Below are 22473 nucleotides of genomic sequence, written 5' to 3' on the forward strand. Positions count from 1 at the left end.
TATATATATATATATATATATATATTTAGTAGACCCCTTAGAGAGTAAAATGGTGGTTGTTGCAATATTTTATGTCACACTGTATTTGCGGAGCGGTCTTGCAAATGTGGTTAAATAAGGTTATGTAATTTTAATTCTTCCTGGTTTGCTGACCAAATCCCATAGAGCAGGGATATACAATTAGCGGACCTCCAGCTGTTGCAAAACTACAAGTCCCATCATGCCTCTGCCTCTGGGTGTCATGCTTGTGGCTGTCAGAGTCTTGCTATGCCTCATGGGACTTGTTCTGCAGCAGCTGAAGGTCCGCTAATTGCATATCCCTGCCATAGAGGGTTTCAAAAAAACCTTAAATAAAATACGAGGTTAAAAGCATCGGTCATAAAAAGACAACAAACTTGTGCCTGATAGTGAGTGCAGCACCTGCAGGTTCCTACAAACAAAAAAGACACAACACATCCTACTGCTACCGTCACATGACAAGCAGAGATCGGGGCACTTCCTGTAGTGTCATTTCTTACCTGCTCATTCCTGTAGTCCCATGATCTGCCACCACAAAGGTGTGGGGAGCGAGCAGTACATCACAGCAATCAGGTGCCAGTGTTTGGTAGAGACAAATTAGAAATTTAAAACACATTCTGTAGGAAAAATAATACAGCATTCAAAAGGACACTTGTGCCTCCACGTAAAATGTTTTAATATGTCAAGACAGACCATTATGAATTTCAGAACTGCCCAAATGCTGATTTATTAACAGGTCACATAGTTTAAAATAATAAAAAAAAAAATTCTTACAATTTATAATTACAAAGACAACTTACATAAAAACAAGAAGAAAAAAAACCAAAACAATAAAAAAAAAAAAAAAAAAAAAAAAAAAAAAAACATAATTTCAGACCCTCCCCCAAAACAGTAGTTTGGGGCCCATCACAGGAGCCTTCTCACTCAGTCCAAAGCACAGGGGCCGACTATCACACAACAGGAGTCATCAGAGATCGCTTCTTGTTTAAAAACTAAAAATAAGTGCAAGTCCTATACAGTGTCTCAGAAAAAAAAAAAAAATACAAAAAAAAAAAATACAAGTTACTAATCAGGTTTACATCATTAGCCCAATAAAAACAGAAAATTAAATTAAATGACAATCCAACTGTCAGGAGATTGGCACAAAAGGCACGCTAGTGTGACGGTGACAATGTGTATATGACAGCCGCGAGAAAAAAAAAAAAAAGTAATAAAAATAAAATAATTACAAGCTCTTAATGGTCAAATCCTCCCCAAAAGTGCGCTCTCAGTTTTTGGTGGCTGCTGGTAAGTTGAATCACACGCTGGGCCTCAGGTGTCCCCCGAAAAAGACTCCAGAGGTAAGGTGTCCCTCAGTTCCGCTCAAACGCCACTCACAAACCCAAATTATGGTGTCACTCACCTGCTCTGTAATGTAGAAAGGAAAATAACCTAGAATAGTGATGGAGAACCTTGGCATCCTAGATGTTTTGAAACTACATTTCCCATGATCCTCAGCTACACGGCAGAGTGCATGAGCATCGTGGTAAATGTAGTTACAAAACATCTGGAGTGCCAAGGTTCACCATCACTGACTTAGGAGGTCCAGCTGGTGGAGAGTGACACCTTCAATAAGGCCTTGGTGGAGGGCCGGGGACAAACACCTGGAGAGACATTTCGCTTGGAGAGATACCGTAAACCAAGGTTTGACCCAATATACCAGTCCCTGTCCAAAACTGAACTTCAATTCCAGGTGGAGATGGCCTGCAATGGAAAACGGGGTCATGGTTGGTGGATTGTAAAATGTATTATACATGGAAGCATGGAGATTAAATATACAAGCAGAGCCAGCGGGCGTGGCACAGACCGAAGCAAAATATACACGTGTTGTGAATCCAATTTGGATATGATCAGACGGCTAATATTTGTGTTCCTCGTACAAGCGTAGATTTGATTTACCACCCGTGTGGGCAGTGTTACTTCTGGCTTTTACAAAAGAGGGTGGAGACGGCATTTAAAAAATAAACACGCAAAAAAAGCAGCGCATATCTATACATTTAACCCATTGCCCTTAAGGGGGGAAAAAAATGCCAAGGTGCACTTTTATTTCTTTGACTTATTCTGGCAGTGAGGAAAAAAAAATAAAAAATTAAAAAGCTGCTTTGGCCATCAATAAATGGGGACTTCCCCCTTCCACGTGGCAGCTGCAGTGACACCTACTGGTGAAATCTGTAACAGCCACGTGACCACATATATATATACAAAGTAGGAAGTAGTGTTTTTAAAAGGAGTTAAAGACCAACTGATTTCCATTTAAAAGGTAAATTCTGTATAAAAGAACTAGACAATCGTTATGTTTTCATATTCTGCCCTACGTGGGTATTTTACAATTGGTCAAATACAAAAAAAGTGGCTGACTTGGCATGTAGTGCTAAAAACAAAGACATAGTGACCACCAGTGGAACAAATAAAAAATACAGCCATCTTTTTAATATCTTAAAATGTGGCAAACCACATCAACCAATCTCGATTGACCAACCTTCACTGCCCTGGCTGTGTCAAGTTGCTGAATACTGATCAGTTGCTAGCCATTTGTGTGTTATTAAACAAAGGCTGGGAGGTGTAGGGGAGGACAGATGAACTTACATATGAGTATTTGACATAAAAAGTTGTCAGTGAATACAGTATAGATACCTGTATTAAAAAAAAAAAAAAAAAAAAAAAAGGAGTGTAATGGTTAAAAAAAAAACAAATGGTACAGGCAAAGTATGGTCCCCATGGTGCTCATAACATTTATAATTATTAAAAATCAAGATGAACAGGGAGGATTCAGGGACTAGCAGTGCCTGTAATGCACTATGGAAGGAGTGCGGGGCAGGTATTAAATCTGACTAATATTCCTAGTATACCTGCCCGTAAACCTAGATCAGAAATCCCCGACCAACAGCTTGTGAACCACAGACAACATTTACAGAAGCGGGGTCTCTAGCCTATATCAAAGTGCCAATTATATTAATCTGCATACTAACTGGAGTTCTAAGAAGATGGTATCACATGCCAGGGTCCTACTGGTTATTGTTACACACAGGCTTGCACCTTCCCTTGGCTGCTGCAGTATCCGGCTCTGTTGCTGCTCATCTCTGCTGTCCGAGACAAAGAAAGTCAGACCCGGACCGCAATATATCAATTGGTATTCTGTGGGGCGAGGGCACAGAGGCAATAAAATTCTATACATCTTTGCTCGCTACAAACTGAGTTTTCAGTGTTTTAACTAATCAAAGCTAGAACTGTTCAAGCAGTGTAGAACATGAGCCTTGTTGATTGCAGAGCGATGGGGTCTGACTAAGCAGGAGGCATGTCAGACCTCTGCAGAGAGACCACTGCTTTCAAAACAGAGCAAGGGTTCTTCTTTAAAGCGTGGCAGCAGGAGGCCGGCTGTGGTTGCTTTAAGAAAACCAATCTTTTGTTCTGCTGCACCTGGAATGCATTTATTGGATTTAAACTGGGAAGTGCAATTGGGCTTTATTCCATTAACATGGGCTGTACACAATATATGTGACAGCACAGAGTCGAGCTTTAATGCCATGTGGTTACATATATGCATACACCCGTCATTGCTGGCTCACTCGGCATGGCCTAGTCATCATCAGCTACTCGTCACCTAGCCCATAGGATGAGCTGATGATCACTGAGACAACCAATCACATAATTAGGAAGCTCACGCAATGCCTCCGGCATTATGATGTCCACCAGTGGGCAGGTGCTAAGAAAGGTTTTCTGGGTGCTCTATCTTTATATGGATCCGTGGTCCAAATCTTTATATCAATACAAGTGCATTGCAGAAGAAAGAAAAAAATACAAGTGCAACTCTTTGTGACATATAAAAACAGTAATACAAGTGAACAAGATGTCGAAAATCTATAATAAATCCTAAATGAAAGTCCAAATCGCATTACTGTGAATTTCTTGACATAATACGTGTCCACCATGCGTCAAAAATTCTGTTCAGTGCTTAAACTGTGATCCGCTTTAGACACTGAACCGACGGCTTGACACGTGGGGGACACTGGTTTTATGTCAACATTTTATTCACATTAATGTGACTTACATTTATTTATTTTTTGACACCTTGTTTTACTTGCACTTGTATTGACTTGATTTGTCTATAATAGTTGTACAGTCACCTTGTGTGCTAGCAGCTATACAGTATAGGGAACTCACTATATTATTCTTGAGGTTATTAACTGATGTTGCTGGCAGAGCCGCCGACCCTGCGCCTCCCGACGGAGCCGCCCGACCCTGCGCCTCCCGACGGAGCCGCCCGACCCTGCGCCGCCCGACCCTGCGCCGCCCGACCCTGCGCCGCCCGACCCTGCGCCGCCCGACCCTGCATCTCTATCTAGATCGTAGTGGCTCACAAGCTGCTAAAGGTTAGACACATCTGATCTAGATTGGATTCCATGACACTGGTAAATCTTTTTTTTTATTTTTACTTAGGCATTTTAGTGTTCACTCTCTGTCTAAATATATCTACTGCTATCTTTTTTTTTTTCTGTCAGAGCTTACATTTTTTTTTTTTTTTTTTTTTTTAACACTGGGATGCTAGCATGCGGTTGTGCTGAGGTTTTGGCTGAACATGAAACATGATTTTGCTTTGCACTGGGCAGTTGTAGGTCACCCAACAATTGCAGGTTCTCAAAGCAAATCTAGCACAGAATGGCAGGCCCCCCACCTCTGTTCATGGCATCTGTATACGCCACATTAAGAACAACGAGCTACATTAACGACACGTAATTTCCTTGCGTTTAAAGTAGGACTCAACTTTTCTGATCATTTAAATACTGAAAGGTAGGGCAGCAAAATAACGGACTTTGTAAACAGTATAAAACCCATTTTGGATCCTTGCAGTATCCACTATTCCCAAAAGGAAAGTATAAAATGTTATCTGCTACCATGTGGCACCGCAGACACAAAGAATACTGTGCGGTTGATATACTAAAACTGGAGCATGCAAAATCTGGTGCAGCTGTACATTGTAACCAATCAGCTTCTATCTTCAGCTTGTTCAATTAAAGTGGTTGTATGGTCAATATTTTAACTTTTACCTACAGGAAAGCCTATAATAAGGCTTACCTGTAGGTAAAAAAAATATCTCCTAAACCTGTACGGTTTAGGAGATATTCCCCTCGGTATGCGCCGCTGACTGCAGCGGCGCATGCGCACAAGGGGGTTCTCTCCGTGAAAATCCGGCAGCGCTCGTGCGGCCGGACTGAAATCTCCCGCGCGCATGCGCGGGAGTGACGATATCGCGGCTCCGGCCACTCACAGCGCCGGAGCCGCGATACCCGGAAGAGACGCCGAGGGAGCATGTCGGCTCCCTCGGCGTGGATCGGGCCAGATGTCGGGGCCTCGTTCTAAGGTAAGTATTTCATAATGACCTAGTATGCGGTGCATACTAGCTCATTATGCCTTTTGCTTTGCAGGTTTAAAAAAATAAATAAATAATTGCGGGTTTACTACCGCTTTAAGCTTTGACAAAAAAACAACACATGGAAGATAATTGGTTTCTATGCAGAGCTGCACCAATTTTTGGCACTACCCAGTTTTACTAAATCGACCCCAATGTCTATTTGACCAATGCATCAAACCATTTTCAAGGAACACCTTGGACACTTTAGTGGCCTATATAGGTCCAACATAACAAGGTAGACAAAAAATAATACTACTTACAAGATTACCTCACTGCCCAGTCCACAGAATTTTGACAGAAATTGTGGATTTACCCTTTAAGCAAAAATGTGCTAAACTTCATGATTGTATCATTATGCCCTGTACAAACGGTCGGACTTTCCAACGATAAAATCGGTCGGATTTTTTCAGACGGATTTTGGCCAAAACTTGTCTTGCATACGCACGATCGCACAAAGTTGCCAGAAAATCTGATCGTTCTGAACGCAGTGATGTAGACTATAAACGGGCCAGTAGCCAATAGCTTTCGTCTCGTAATTTATTCTGAGCATGCGTGGCACTTCCGATGGAGCCCACACACGATCAGAATTTCCGACAACACGATCCGATCGCACATTTTCTGTCAGAAAGTCCGACCGTATGTACAGGGCATAAAAGTGAGCATAATTTATATTTTTGTTTAAAACACTGATACATGGTTACAAGCTTCCCATAATACCAGACCATGCTTGTACTTCCTAATTTTAAAGGCCAACGCCATAGAAAACTGATATTTTCCTTTTGAGTGGGCAGTGGTGACTTGAAGCATATGCTGGCTTTTTATATCTTTGGAGGACTCTGGGGCGTAAGACTACCTTCCTACCCCCTTGCAGAATTCTGTAAAAACGACTTTAGTCATTAGCCGATGATGGTGTCACCCTGCCCCAAACCCCCTCCCCAGCATTATTAAATAAAATATTGTAAGGGTTGCAAAGTTTTTGGATAGGAGGGGCACACAAGTGACTTGGGTAAAGCCTGTGTCACACTAGCAACTTGCCAGTGTCAGGATAGCTACAGGATAACATTCAACTGCCCATGGCAGTGTCCCTTTTCTGGCCAAACCAAATAGGTGTCACTTCCTTGCCCCTCTGTCGCACCAGATTCTGCAGCTTTTCCGCCAGCAACGGAGCGGGTTAGAGACTCCCTCTCATGGCTACCTTTAGTCTCCAGCCTTCTTGGAGTGAAAAAGCTTCAAGCCATAGGAACTGGTCCAAATATAAATGTATATCCCACTTAATGCAGGAGTAACCACACATACAGATCACAAAATACTACTAGGCCTTCATGAACGGTGATTTGGGCATAAATCCAAAAACGTGTTGGCTGACAACTCTTGAAAAGATCTTTTTGGAACCAAGGAATAAAAATGTATATCTGGATCAATCCCTAGGACTTGGTGCTCTCATCCTTTCACGCCATACAAGCAGAATTTTCTGGGGACCCCATCGGACAATAGAGAGCTGCCACATTCCATATTTTACTCATTTACAGGAGCAAAAAAGAAAAAAAAAAGAAAGAATTCTGGCCTACAGGTTAAAATTAAAATGCCTGAACTTGAAAATTTGGAATTGAACCCCTTTGGTTTTTCTCTCTCATTACTGCCTGTCAGCTACTCCCCTGTCAGCTGCCCAATTTGTGGGCATTCCTATTGCTGCCAACAGTTCTCTGCATGTGTTTCACTGGGAAACAGAGAAAAGCACTGACAGTCCCTCCCTGTGCATGACTGTTGGCTGTGTGTGCCTAATGTGGCACTCAGACCAAGCCAGTCGCTCTGACCACCTCCTCCTTGTGCATGTGTTGTGATAGCGCTGTACTCCTTCCCAAGCATACGTTGAGACTGTACTCGGGCAAGTGTCTGCTCCTGAGACAAGCTCTGTCAATTAGTTACTGGTTTCCTACAGAGCAGAATAGTTGAATGGTGGAGGTGGGGCATGCTGTCAACCATGCTCTTGATCAAAACACCTATAAAAATGGGACAAAGTACTACATGGACTTTGCACCATGAGGGACAAATTAAGAAGGTGAAACTTCTTTATGCTTGGAGTCCAGCAATCTCAATTCCAGAGCTGCCTCTAGCGACAGGATTGCTAGTGTGACATGGGCCTTAATGTCACAACGTATCCTCAGAGACTAGCTTATCAGTTCTGCATGCTGCTGGCCAGGAGAAAGCATAACCAGCCTCGTGAAGCCCAAGTTGTGTTATAATCGATCTATATAACACTGTTTGTTGTATATCAGAACTAGTCCAGCTATACATTCCTATATTTAAAAAAAAATAAAAAATAACAATTCCTAGCTAGGTATTGAGTTTAAAAACAATTCTTTTTTCCTAATGAAACTTTCCATCACTGATACCACGTAATAATTCTGGTAGCAGCTTTATGTGTTTCCTGTTTTATTCTTTTGTCCCAGAAACTAGCAGCATCATACAAAATGGAAGCCTTTTGCCGCTTCTGGCTAGGACACAAGGCATTCCTGCTTAGCGCGGTGGAACAGTGGCATAGCCACAAGCTGCAAAAGGCCACAAAAGGGTGAAATTGTAAAAAAAAACAAAAACAAAAAAAAACATAACATCCTATTATGATGTCTCTTGTAGTGTGACACAAAAGAGCGAAACGGCTAATTAGAAACAGTGAACTAATTTTGCATATAAAAGCTTGATCACATATATTAAACCCTTTTTTTTTTTTTTCTTTTTTAACGTTAAAGATATCTACAATAATGGGTCTTTTTTTAGACTTTGTGCAACACGTCTTGGCACTATCGTGTGGAAACGGTGTACTAGCTCACGTCTCGGTGCGGAGGGAGAGATTGTGTGCTATGCGTCACAGGCCGACTGGTCCACGCCGTCTAGCGTCAGCTGGTTCCTATGCGGGGAGTTGGGGCTTGGAGGGCCGCTTGGGTTGGAGCTATTGGATGGAGTGGAATGCTTTGTGGAATCTGAATCCGGCTGTGGGAGTAGAAGACAGAAAAAGTTAAATAAAGCGTATATAAAACCTTAAACTTCTTAAAGAAGCTTCCATTTGGAGTGTTAAAGCCAAACTGAACCTTCAGTTTAAAATCCGCTAAATGCATTTCAGGTGCATCAAAATAAAAGGTGTACAAAGTCTTGGTTTCTATCTAAAGCAGACACAACCCAAGTACAAAAGCCTGTTGTCTGCCAACATTTCCCAGGCACCTTGCTGTCTGTATGGAAGCAGCAGTCTGTCTGCAGTGGTCCGACACACCCCCCCGAGTCAGACCTAATTATTCTTTAACTTCTTTATTGATTTTTACACATAAAAACTACATTACAAACAATCCGGATACAGTTACCCATAAAAACACCCACAAAAAAATAAAAGCCTGTCTTCTGCCAACATTCTCCAGGCACCTTGCTGTCTCTATGGAAGCAGTGGTCTGTCTGCAGTGGTCTGAAACACGTCCACCGAGTCAGACCTAATTCTTAGCAATTAAATCATGCTCCCTGCTGATTGGGGCGTTCTGGGTCAGCCTGGTAGGTGTTGCACCACTGTTTTCACACAGAGCAAGGAATCCAACTCTGCAGCATGCTGGCAGAGAACAGGCTTTTCTACTCAACCTATGGCTACATTTTTTAAGAAAATCTGTAAGACTTTGCACACCTTTTGTTGTGATGTGCCTGAACTCAATTTAAATTGAAAGCTCAAGTGGAAAACCGCTTATGTTAAATCTTTTCCATAGTTGAAAAAAAAAAAAAAAAAAAACCTAATGATCTTGCCCGTTCTTTCTTTGGACTAAAGAATACCTATCATTTGAAGAAGTACTGATTGCTTACTGTGTTCATTTAGGAAAGGAAAGGGCCAGTAAATGACATCTCCTCCGTGTGCCCACAGCTGCTGCAGCGGGACAGGGGGCAAGCCGGCAGCAGCTGCCAGCAGGATGGGGCAAGCTGGCAGCAGCTGCCAGCGGAACAGGGGGGAAACCGGCAGCAGCTGCCAGCGGAACAGGGGGGGAATCGGGGGAGAACTGGCAGCGCTGCAGGAGAAACTGGTACACAGGAGGTCCTGGCCAGCAGATTAAAGGGACGCATGCAATACAACCAATCCCCTCCTCGTGCAGTACAGCTGGAGGGAAAGCTGACAGAGTTGCAGTGCAAGACAGAAAAGGAGCTGTGTCTGCAATAAAACGGTACAGCTGGTCCTGGCTGGGCGCCCCATTTGAAATGATGGGCTGCAGCCACAACATCTAAGGACTGGTATGCTGAAATATAGTTAGAGATAGATATATATATATATATATATATATATATATACACCAGATGAAAAGCACTATGCTATGCTCTCATCTGTTTTCTAAATCTGTGTACAGTTTTTTTTTTTGGGGTAAAAGAGGAAGGAGTCCTGAAGGTGAGCACTATATCCTTATAACAGTACATAAAATGTGTAGGTTTTCTTTACCTCTCTATCCAGATCTTGATCAACGTCTGATATACTCCGCGATGAATCTCCGCCACCTAAAGATGAAAGAGGATTTTGCAGCACATTAGTTACTGCAGGTTTTCTTGGCCTAGGCATGCAGCTGCTGAGATGAAATATTTTGCAGCCTATTTACAAAGATGATGGAAAGTTTCTTTTTTTTTCCTCTGTGAAAATGTGATAATGTTGACCACATCACAGGTTTTCAAAACCTTTTTCATGGTTTTGTGCAAGGTTAAAAGAAAAAAAAAAAAAAAGGAGAAGAAGCCGGTCTTTCATAGTGTCCACTCTTTAAATAGTAAAAGGTAATAAATTCAATACAGAAACTTCCCACTCAGCCTGTAGCAAAATGACGACTGGGCAGACTTTTGCTGTTCCAGGTGGATGTCATATGGAGTTCTCCTCGAAAGCAGCTGCAATCTCTCACCAATGCGTCCACCGCTGACGACAGATCACTTGGCAGTTGTAAACAATAAATGGCTTCCTTTCAGGTTATCCATTGTGTACAATTGAATTGCTGGCTGGGATTGGTCAGTGATCACATGGTACAGAAAGGGCCAATCACAGCTAATCACAATAGTAAACACTGAATAAATCAGTTGTGTAAAAATGGTTGCTTATAGAAATGAAATGAATTGCTATAAGCAATTAGTGTGTTAAAAAAAAATCATTAAAATAAAAATGTATGTATGTTAAAAAAAGAAATAAAAAAGAAATAAAATGTTTTTTTGAATTTCTTATTTTCCCGCCCCCCCCAAATAAATCACAACTTTAAAAAACTTGTCTCTTGCTAAATACCTCACACTGTCCACTTTCCAAAAAGGGGTCATCTGGGGGATATTTGTACTGTCCTGAAATTGTCGGGCCTCAAGAAATGAGATCCGTACATCAGGATTGATCGATTTCCATATTATATATATATATATATATATATATATATATATATAAATCTCAAAGTTTGTGGACTGTATAACTTTCCTACAGACTAAAAATATATATATGAAGAATGAATTTTGAAGAAAGATTCACAAAATTTTATTTAGCAAAAAGATGAAAACCCCAGCAGTGATTAAATACCACCAAAACAAAAGAAAAACCTCTTTCTTTAGCTTAAAGGCTGAACATCTGCACTGGGCAATCATCTAAATTAGGGCCGAAACAACTAATCTTTTAAACAACTAGTCGATTACTATTTTCAAAATCGATTAATCGAACACTAACATAAAGGGGTTTAAAAAAAAAAAAAAACGCCCTTTATAGTACAAAAAGAGCAAATCGCTACTGTAAATATTACTTTCACTGTCCGAAAGTAAAAAATGAACCCCTTACAGTAGCAATTATTTGCTCTTTTTGTACAATTTTTTTTTTTTTTAACCCTATTATGTTATTAAAAAACTTCCCAGACCTAGGTCACACCTCAAAACCTGTTTTTTTTGCAGAAACACACTACAGTTCATTTACATGGTTTCCTATGGGACACGTTCACATCCATGATTTTTTCAGCTGCTGCATATTTGGAAAAGACTAGGACTTTTTTTTAACGCAAAACAGTGCCATTTTGTTTTTTTGGTTCAATATACTTCAATCGAGAAGCTGCAAAAAAGCACGTAATAATGCTTTTTTGGGGCAATTTGCATTTTTTAATCCGCCCAAAAACAAATTGGCCAAAAAAATATGTAAAAATGCAAATCGCAGCATAATTACCTTTTTTTTTTTAAAAAAAAGGTTATTAACCGATTAATCGAAAACAATCGGCCAACTAATCGATTATGAAAATAATCGTTAGTTGCAGCCCAAATCTAAATATGTTGCTTCCTCAGCAGAACTGGAAGGAGATTGGACGATATAGCTACAGTTATTATCACTGTTCATCTTGCCGGAGAGAAAGCTTTACCTGAGGACCTGTAGTGCAAGGATCTCCCTAGTTCTCCTTTATTCATTTGGAGGATCTGGGCTTCCTGCACCTCTGCCTTTTAAATATTTCTCAACAGTCGTCAGAGGGGCAGCTCTGACAAGAGGAAGCAAAGCTCTGCTTTTACAAAGATGGCTGCATTCAGAGGCAGAATAAAAAAAGAAAACAGTATGGAAATCAATGGTGAAAATATCAGGGAGGCTCTACAGAGGGCGATTAGTCCTTCGGCCCTTTGCTTGTCTTTTTTGAGCACAGGTTCAAAAGTTCACGTTCCCGTTAAATACAGTGGATTGAAAAAGTATTTTTACACCTCAAAATGTTCCACATTTTGTCATGATACAACCAAAAAGGTAAATGTATTTTATTGGGATTTTATGTGATAGACCAACACAAAGTGGCACATAATTGTGAGGAGGAAGGAAAATAAGTGTGGGGTACATTTGTATTCAGCCCCCTTTACTCTGATACCCCTAACTAAAATCCAGTGGAATCAATTGCCTTCAGAAGTTACCCAATTAGTAAATAGAGTCCACCCGTGTGCAATTTAATCTCAGTATAAATACAGCTGTTCTGTGAAGCCCTCAGAGGTTTGTTAGAGAACCTTAGTGAACAAACAGCATCATGAAGGCCAAGGAACACACCAGACAGGTCAGGGATAAAGTTGTGGAGAAGTTTAAAGCAGGGTTAGGTTATAAAAGTATCCCAAACTTTGAACATCTCACGGAGCACTGTTCAATCCATCATCCAAAAATGGAAAGAGTATGGCACAACTGCAAACCTACCAAGACCTAAACTGACAGGCCGGGCAAGGATAACATTAATCAGAGAAGCTTCCAAGAGGCCCATGGTAACTGTGGAGGAGCTGCAGAGATCCACAGCTCAGGTGGGAGAATCTGTCCACAGGACAACTATTAGTTGTGCTCTCCACAAATCTGCCCTTTATGGAAGAGTGGCAAGAAGACAGCCATTTTGAAAGAAAGCCATAAGAAGTCCCGTTTGTAGTTTGTGAGAAGCAATGTGGGGCACACAGCAAACGTGGAAGAAGAAGGTGCTCTGGGCAGACGAGTCCAAAATGTAACTTTTTACCTAAAAGCAAAACACTATGTGTGGTGGAAAACTAACACTGCACATCACCCTGAACACACCATCCCCACCGTGAAACATGGTGGTGGCAGCATCATGTTGTGGGGAGTCTTTTCTTCAACAGGAACAGGACAGCTGGTCAGAGTTAATGGGAAGATGGATGGAGCCAAATACAGGGAAATCCTAGAAGAAAACCTGTTAAGAGTCTGCAAAAGACTGGAGACTGGGTCGGAGGTTCACCTTCCAGCAGGACAACGACCCTAAACATACAACCAGAGCTACAATGGAATGGTTAAGATCAAAGCATATTCATGTGTTAGAATGGTCCAGTCAAAGTCCAGACCTAAACCCAATTGAGAATCTCTGGCAAGACTTGAAAATTGCTGTTTACAGACGCTCTCCATCCAATCTGACAGAGCTTGAGATATTTTGCAAAGAAGAATGTGCAAAAGTGTCCCTCTCTAGATGTGCAAAGCTGGTAGAGACCTCCCCAAAAAGACTTGCAGATGTAATTGCAGTGAAAGGCGGTTCTACAAAGTATCGACTCCGGGGGGCTGAATACAAATGTACCCCACACTAAAAATTTGGAAAACCATTTAACATTTTCCTTCCACTTCACAATTATGTGCCACTTTGTGTTGGTCCATCATATAAAATCCCAATAAAAGACAGTTATGTGTTTGGTTGTAACATGACAAAATTTGGAACATTTCAAGGGGTGTGAATACTTTTTCAAGGTACTGTATACTTTTATAAATAAGTGGCTGCAAAATAGCTGCAAACTAACCCTCTCCAAGCCCTTTACAAATAGACTACCATATTGGACACAGGATATTGTAGCCCCTCACACGTTCTCTCCATCTCATCCATTTAATAAAAGCCTTACATTGAACCCAAACAACTCTACAATTTTTTTTTTTATCTTTGTGCTTTCATTCTTACTGCAAGTGCTTCAAGCTTTATGCTGCCTGGTATTTGTATTATACAGCTTGCCCAGTCCTAAAGGAATGTAAGAAGGGAGATCGGATAATACAGTATATGCGAATGTCATACGTTACCTGAAGACGGCCATGAGATATAGGATCTGCTCCTCAGCTGCTGCTGTCGGGCCAAGTTGGTGGAAGGTGGGCGTGTCCTCTCACGTGTATTTTCCTCCTGGGGTGGCGGAACTACACTCTGTGTATGGAACAGATAGACATCTTATAGTGCTGCCAAAGAAAATGGGTATGTACCCAGGAACATCAGAACAATGTATAGTTTAATGCACTTATGAAAAGGAAATGAAAAGTTAATCAGTATGCCACATTCTGTAGCTGCTGACTTTTAATATTAGGACACTTACCTGTCCTGCAATCCAGTGTTGGCGACACCCTAGCCGATGTTTCCATTGGCTCTCAGGTGCTGCCGCCACGATTGCCTGTAGGGGAAACCGGCAGTGAAGCCTTGCGACTTCACAGCTGGTTACTACTGCCTGCTGCGCTTTCTGAATGGCCTGGCGGGGGGGGGGGGGGGGGGGGGGAGGAGGGGGCCAAACTTCTAAGGTATCTCGCTGCGGCGAGATCTTTCGGAAGTGGGGATGGGTACTTGTCAAAAACAGGCACCTGCTGCATGCTGCCCCCCCCCGCCCCCCGACCCAAAAGATACCAAATGTGGCATCGGAGGGGGGGTGGGAGAGGATGTAGATAAGTGGAGATTCCACTTTTGGGTGGAACTCTACTAAGGTTTAACATGCTGGGCAACCTTATTTTACCAAAAATGTGGGTAGTTTATTGCATTTGTTTGCCCCAAAATTCCCTTTAGTGTGCTTTTACTGAAATTTTGCGGTTCCTAGACCTTTTTGGTAATATCAAGTGACATAAAACTACCATTATTTTATTCTCTAGGACAAGGATCCTCAAACTACGGCCCTCCAGCTGTTGCGGAACTACATAGCCCACGAGGCATTGTAAAATTCAGAAATTCACAGACATGACTAGGCATGATGGGAATTGTAGTTCCTGAACAACTGGTGGGCCGTAGTTTGAAGACCCCTGTCTGGTTTAAGAAAATATATGTTTAGGGTTTTTATGTAATCTTCAGGCCTAAAATGTTTTTTTTTTTTTTTTTTTTAAACATATGTGCAAAAAAAATATGCCTTGGCAGTGAAAAGGTTAAGACAGATAACAGTCATAAAAAAATCCAACACAAAAAGACATAAAGGTGATTAAAGCTGGAAAAATCAGTTAAAGCCTTGCCTGGTTAATAGAAGGCACACAGGCAATAGATCATCCTTCAGAAACATAAGCGTGTTGTGAAAATGTTATGCAGCTTTCAGTAGTTTGCAAAAACAAAAGCATTGCAGCCAAGCTTGGGGGATTAGCAGAGGTTATAAAAGGGGCGAAAATCGTACACCGCTGCGGTCCCACTCGGAGCGGTCACTCCTACCCTCGGTAAGGAGGTGGATGAGGGACAGGAAGAGGAAGAAGTCGGGGAGTTGCGCTCGTTCTGGAGGAAGATGGTGGCAGAGACAGAGCTCATGTGATAGACGTGCTCAAAGTTTGCAGGAGGTGAGATCAGAAGAGAGTGACGAGAGGATGACAGGGGAGGAAATTCTCTCTGTTATGTTTGCAGGAAACAAGAAAACGAGCCATCATCAAGACACTGAGGAGAATGGAATGCAGCATCCGACGTACAGACAGAACAAAACTACACTTTACCAGAGGCAGGTCCATGAGAACTTGCATCCCGTCTCCTGGTCCCATGTGGGCTACGTGGTTGAAATTGATTGGGTTTGAGATCATCTTTGACCTTAATTCCGGATCTCTGAGCATTTCCCTGCAATAGAAAAGGACATTTGGTGGCAGTCTCTAAACAAGACAGTACTATCATAAACACAAAGCTATCTCAGGACAACATGACGCTTGATGTGTTGCCCATGGGACTTTAAATGAGTTGCTCATACAGGTCATAACAGAGTAGAATAAATTAATAAGAATTTATTGAAATTCAAACAATCATAAATGAGCATAAAAATGCCATGAACCATATAGCTTACAGCCCATGTTTGTTACAATACTGGAGATACATGATATCCATCTTTTGAACTTGACGCGTTTCACAAGCTCTGCTCGCTTCTTCAGGAGTTGATAAATGTGCAAGATATATTATGGTCAATTGGTCCAAAGGACTGTTCTCCAAGGATGACAACGGAAAATGCTCCAACCGGGAGCTGAAGAGGCGTGACCCGCAGCAACCAAATGAGAGACTGGTGGAGGGCAGACAAATGGCGAAGAGGGAGGATGAAACAAATGTGTATCCTGAAATTCCCCATTGGCTATATATATATCACGACAGCCCTATGTAGGACCTTACACATGTGTGAGGATGATCCAAATGAGGGATTGTTCTCACACATGCGAGAGGCCCTACATAGGGCTGTCATGATATATATAGCATTTCAGGATACACATTTGTTTCTCTTCGCCATGTTCGCCCTCCACCAGGCACTCGTTTGGTTGCTGCGAGTCACGCCTCTTCACCTCCCGGTTGGAGCATTTTCCATAGTCATCCTTGGGAGGGAACAGTCCTTTGGACCAATTGACCATAATATATCTTACACATGCATCAACTCTTGAGGAAGTGAGCAGAGTTTGCGAAACGTGTCAAGTAAAAAAGATGTATATGTATATCATGTATCACCAGTATTGTAACAAACATTCTTAAGGCTGTAAGCGATATGCTTCATGATGTTTTTATGCTCATTTATGGGGTTCAGGTTTATGTAAACTCAAATAAAAACCACCCCTGCCTGCCTAAAGTGTGTTATAAATATACCATATTATACATAAAAAAAAAATCTCAGCCCAACTTCCAAGGGTCTTCTGACTGGTCCACTGACCTCACTGCTACTTCGGTGCACTGAATGGCACACGTAATGACATGTGAGTTCTGCCCGGTGCACTAGTACTTTGAACCTTGGCTGTGAGATGATTGGTCCATGACAGCCCAGGTTTAGAGCAGCCCTTTTCCCACCATGGTGCCTAGGCACCCTGGGGTGCCTTGAGGTTTCTTCAGGGGTGCCTTGGCAAAATGCCTAAAGACAGTATACAAGCCAGCAGCTGGATCAAGCCTGCCTTTTAGTGACACAATGCCTCTGGTTTTCATTATGCACCATTAGGACTTTGTAGACACTGATACCCCAACAACCAATGATTTTGTTAATAAGGAGGATGTCTGTTGCCTCCACAGCATCCTTGTTTGACCCTCTTCTGCTTCTCTCCCTCAGCACTGGGGTGAATTTAGCTGACTGATGGAGAGAAATTAAGGGAGAGGAGAAACACTGCAATACTAGCCAGTACCAGTGTGCAAAAGTATTTGCTTTGGAAGAATGAATCGCCTCTAACGTTGGGTGTCCTATGTGTGGATGTTTTTTACATTTCAGAAAGGGGTGCCTCGAGACTGTCCATCATTTTAAAGGGTGCCTTGACTGGAAAAAGGTTGAGAAACACTGGTGTAGAGCACAAGGCTGAACAAAGCTGGGTGTCATGAACATGGAAGACTGGGGCATCTAGTGGCGGAGAAGAGGTACTGCAAGGGACAGCTCGGGATCAAAGGCTAGTATTGTATCAAAAGTTAGCTGCTTTTTTATTAATTATAGTATAGGGCTATTACGTTTTATTCATTTTTTTTTTTGGCCTGGGCTCAATAAAAATGTGCAGGTTAGCAACACACTAAAATGTCCCAAAAAATCCAACATTTTTACCTGCGTTGCAGTATCCTCTCCTCTTCGGGCACTTTGAATTCGAATCTCCGCTTACTCCTGGTCCTAACCATCTGCTTCTTACTGTTGTCAGAAGTCTCTGGCACACTAAGAATGGCCCCTTCTGAAAGAGGAAGTTTAATAAATGGGCAGGAATGATATATTAATTTACAAGCAATACTAATCTGGAGGGTTAGTGGCTTCATCTTGGGGGGGGAGAGGCTTCATCGGGGGGGGGGGGGGGGGGGGGGGGGAGAGGCTTCATGGGGGGGGGAGAGAGGCTTCATTGGGGGGGGGGGGGGGGGGGGGAGAAGAGAGGCTTCATTGGGGGGGGGGGGGGAGAAGAGAGGCTTCATTGGGGGGGGGGGGGGAAGAGAGGCTTCATTGGGGGGGGGAGAGAGGCTTCATTGGGGGGGGGAGAGAGGCTTCATTGGGGGGGGGAGGGAGAGAGGCTTCATTGGGGGGGGGGAGAGAGGCTTCATGGGGGGGGGAGAGAGAGGCTTCATGGGGGGGGGGGAGAGAGAGGCTTCATGGGGGGGGGGAGAGAGAGGCTTCATGGGGGGGGGGGGAAGAGAGGCTTCATGGGGGGGGGGGGGGGAAAGAGAGGCTTCATGGGGGGGGGAAAGAGAGGCTTCATGGGGGGGGGAAAGAGAGGCTTCATGGGGGGGGGGGGAAGAGAGGCTTCATGGGGGGGGGGGAAAGAGAGGCTTCATGGGGGGGGGGGGAGAGAGGCTTCATCGGGGGGGGGGGGAAGAGAGGCTTCATCTTGGGGGGGGCTTCATCTTGGGGGGGGGCTTCATCTTGGGGGGGGCTTCATCTTGGGGGGGGCTTCATCTTGGGGGGGGGGCTTCATCTTGGGGGGAGGGAGAGAGGCTTCATCTTGGGGGGAGGGAGAGAGGCTTCATCTTGGGGGGAGGGAGAGAGGCTTCATCTTGGGGGGAGGGAGAGAGGCTTCATCTTGGGGGGAGAGAGGCTTCATCTTGGGGGGGGAGAGAGGCTTCATCTTGGGGGGGGAGAGAGGCTTCATCTTGGGGGGGGAGAGAGGCTTCATCTTGGGGGGGGGGAGGCTTCATCTGGGGGGAGGCTTCATCGGGGGGGGGGGGGGGAAGGGCAGAGGCTCCAACTTGGGGGGGAGGGCAGAGGCTCCAACTGGGGGGGGGGGAGGGCAGAGGCTCCAACTGGGGGGGGGAGGGCAGAGGCTCCAACTGGGGGGGGGAGGGCAGAGGCTCCAACTGGGGGGGGGAGGGCAGAGGCTCCAACTGGGGGGGGGGAGGGCAGAGGCTCCAACTGGGGGGGGGGGAGGGCAGAGGCTCCAACTGGGGGGGGGGAGGGCAGAGGCTCCAACTGGGGGGGGGGGGGAGGGCAGAGGCTCCAACTGGGGGGGGGGGAGGGCAGAGGCTCCAACTGGGGGGGGGGGGGCAGAGGCTCCAACTGGGGGGGGGGGGGCAGAGGCTCCAACTGGGGGGGGGAGGGCAGAGGCTCCAACTGGGGGGGGGGGGGGGGGGAGGGCAGAGGCTCCAACTGGGGGGGGGAGGGCAGAGGCTCCAACTGGGGGGGGGGGGGGAGGGCAGAGGCTCCAACTGGGGGGGGGGGGGGAGGGCAGAGGCTCCAACTGGGGGGGGGGGGAGGGCAGAGGCTCCAACTGGGGGGGGGGAGGAGGGCAGAGGCTCCAACTGGGGGGGGGGAGGGCAGAGGCTCCAACTGGGGGGGGGAGGGCAGAGGCTCCAACTGGGGGGGGGGAGGGCAGAGGCTCCAACTGGGGGGGGGGGGAGGGCAGAGGCTCCAACTGGGGGGGGGGGGGCAGAGGCTCCAACTGGGGGGGGGGAGGGCAGAGGCTCCAACTGGGGGGGGGGAGGGCAGAGGCTCCAACTGGGGGGGGGGAGGGCAGAGGCTCCAACTGGGGGGGGGGGGAGGGCAGAGGCTCCAACTGGGGGGGGGGGAGGGCAGAGGCTCCAACTGGGGGGGGGGAGGGCAGAGGCTCCAACTGGGGGGGGGGAGGGCAGAGGCTCCAACTGGGGGGGGGGAGGGCAGAGGCTCCAACTGGGGGGGGGGGAGGGCAGAGGCTCCAACTGGGGGGGGGGAGGGCAGAGGCTCCAACTGGGGGGGGGGGAGAGGGCAGAGGCTCCAACTGGGGGGGAGGGCAGAGGCTCCAACTGGGGGGGAGGGCAGAGGCTCCAACTGGGGGGGAGGGCAGAGGCTCCAACTGGGGGGGAGGGCAGAGGCTCCAACTGGGGGGGGGGGAGAGCAGAGGCTCCAACTGGGGGGGGGGAGAGCAGAGGCTCCAACTGGGGGGGGGGGGGGAGAGCAGAGGCTCCAACTGGGGGGGGGGGAGGAGGGTAGAGGCTCCAACTGGGGGGGGGGAGGAGGGTAGAGGCTCCAACTGGGGGGGGGGAGGAGGGTAGAGGCTCCAACTGGGGGGGGGGGGAGGAGGGTAGAGGCTCCAACTGGGGGGGGGGGGGGAGGAGGGTAGAGGCTCCAACTGGGGGGGGGGAGGAGGGTAGAGGCTCCAACTGGGGGGGGGGAGGAGGGTAGAGGCTCCAACTGGGGGGGGGGGAGGAGGGTAGAGGCTCCAACTGGGGGGGGAGGAGGGTAGAGGCTCCAACTGGGGGGGGAGGAGGGTAGAGGCTCCAACTGGGGGGGGGGGGGGGAGGAGGAGGGTAGAGGCTCCAACTGGGGGGGGGGGGGAGGAGGAGGGTAGAGGCTCCAACTGGGGGGGGAGGCTTCATCTGGGGGGGAAGAGGCTTGCTCTAGGGGGGGGTAGGGGCTAACTTTTGTGGATGGTGCATTAGCATTTATTTGAGCCACAATTTCAATTATTGTTGAAGTCATTCAAAGCCAACATTATAATTTATGAGGGAATACTGCCCACCCAAATAAATTGCAGAACACAACAAACCTGAATATACACTCTTCAAATACAGGAGGCGGGCTGGCTCGGAATTCAGCAGATTCAAAGAACCTTTCAAGTTTAATGGCTTGATCTGTCAAACACAAAAAAAATTAAAAAATCAGAAGAGAAAATACAGACGGGATGCTGGGAAGGCCAAAGTATCAAACACTGAACTCACCCTCCTTAGTCCGATGGTCTGTACCCAATCCATGGTGTGGACATCAAACACATCGATTCCATATTCACTGTACACGGTGACATAAGAGGAGCTGCAGCCTGTAGCAAACAGACATCAGGTTGTCATTGACTTATTTTTATACATAGGATTAAACAAGTAGAACTGGAATACTACATACAGTCTAAGGTGGTCATTGTTGCTCCCTATTAGAGCTGAACTCATCCCTATCTAAAAACTTCTACTTCACACTCTTTTCAAGTTCATCCGGCGGCCAGCCTGTTCATTCCTCGCCCCACAGCAAATGTAAACAAAGGGCCGTGACACCAGTGACGTCAGTGCCCTCATATGGACACAATCACATTTAGTCAATGTCATTGGCTAAATACAGACCAATGACATTGACAAAAATATGGCCATGTGTCCACATGAGGGCACTTATGTCACCAGCATCCTGCCCCTTCGTTTAATTGTGCTGCTGCAGGCCAGGAAATGATCACGGGTGGAAGGAAAATAAAATAAATAAATAAAATAAAATCGCTAGATTTCCCTATCGACACAGTTAGCATTGATGGGGGAATCCCTCCCACTGGGCTATTGTGTTCTGCCAGCAGGGAAAAGGGGATGGGAGTAAGGGGGTTGCAGGGAAACTTCTCTGCTGGCAGAACACATTACTAGCTGCTGGCAGTAATCAAATGTATTAAATCCAACATGGCCATTTGAACATAAAACGATTGATGTGGGTACAATCGGCCTGCCCATGCATGCATCAAATCTCAGCAGGTTCAGCAAGGACTGATTTTGATCCCTATATGGCTGGCTTCAGAATTAAAGACCAACCTATTTTTGTTTTATCCCTGTCAGTTTTTTTTTTTTTTGCCATCTGTGTTCCAATGTGGATCTTTCCCTTCACTTCCTGTCCCATTGCCAAACAGGAAGTCAGAGGAGATCCCTCCAAAGTGAGGGAATCCCTGGTCGTCACCTGGTGTTACCAGAATTAGTGTTTCCAATGGAATATTTCCTCACAATTACAGTCCCCGGGACAGCCCAAAATTTGTGATTTTCTTTTAACTTTCAATAATGGTAAATATGACAAATAAAGAGGGTGAATCTCCACAACAGGGCCACAGACAGCAAAAAAATAAAAAAAATAATTGCCTTTAGTTATATTTTAAAAAGAGCTCAAAAAGGAATTTTAGATAAAGAGGAGTTCAGGGGATGGCCAAGCTCATTTCACCAAGGATCCCTCAAGAGGGCACTTCTTCCTGTTCAGATTGGACACAATTCTTGTAAAGATCTGATTGTGTATAGACACCCTACAGAGAACTGTATTTACTTATTGTAAGGCTCCATTCACACTTGTATGACTTGTCATGCAACTTTGCACATCAAAGTTGCATGACAAAGTCGTTCCCATGTTTTCCAATGATAACTATTCATATATGTGCGACTTAAAGTTGCAGCAAATTCAAAGTAGTTCATGCACTACTTTGGTTTCATGCAACCTGAGGGCCATAGACTTCAATGTTTACCCTCAAAAGTTGCATGAAAGTCATACCTGAATGTTATGTAGCACACTCTAGTGTGCTAGACGTGTAAATATTATTATTGTTTTGTTTAGCGTAGGTAAATTTGTGCAGGCTTGGCTGGTAGCCAAGCCTGTTTGTGTTTTTCCTGGGTCTGGCAGAGATCCAGGGAGAGCTGGATGACTCACAGACTGCATCACCGAGACCT

General features: G+C 45.2%; 1 protein-coding gene across 2 annotated transcripts in view; it reads right to left on the minus strand.

Annotated features, from left to right (window-relative positions):
• Positions 1 to 670: 670 nt before the first annotated feature.
• The window catches only part of CDC42BPB (CDC42 binding protein kinase beta), a 188209-nt gene continuing 166406 nt past the window's right edge, over positions 671 to 22473 (minus strand). For both annotated transcript variants that reach the window (XM_077463713.1, XM_077463712.1), the window contains 7 exons: positions 20743 to 20840; positions 20571 to 20655; positions 17678 to 17798; positions 15633 to 15750; positions 13995 to 14112; positions 9924 to 9979; positions 671 to 8455 (listed from right to left, as the gene is read on the minus strand). In XM_077463713.1, the coding sequence (XP_077319839.1) occupies positions 8324 to 8455; positions 9924 to 9979; positions 13995 to 14112; positions 15633 to 15750; positions 17678 to 17798; positions 20571 to 20655; positions 20743 to 20840 (728 nt within the window). In that variant the 3' untranslated portion in view covers positions 671 to 8323. The remainder of the gene's footprint in view (positions 8456 to 9923; positions 9980 to 13994; positions 14113 to 15632; positions 15751 to 17677; positions 17799 to 20570; positions 20656 to 20742; positions 20841 to 22473) is intronic.

Source organism: Lithobates pipiens, unplaced genomic scaffold, assembly GCF_037356315.1.
Source record: "Lithobates pipiens isolate NorthernLeopardFrog02 unplaced genomic scaffold, aLitPip1_a1.2 Scaffold_30, whole genome shotgun sequence".
Taxonomy (NCBI): Eukaryota; Metazoa; Chordata; class Amphibia; order Anura; family Ranidae; genus Lithobates; species Lithobates pipiens.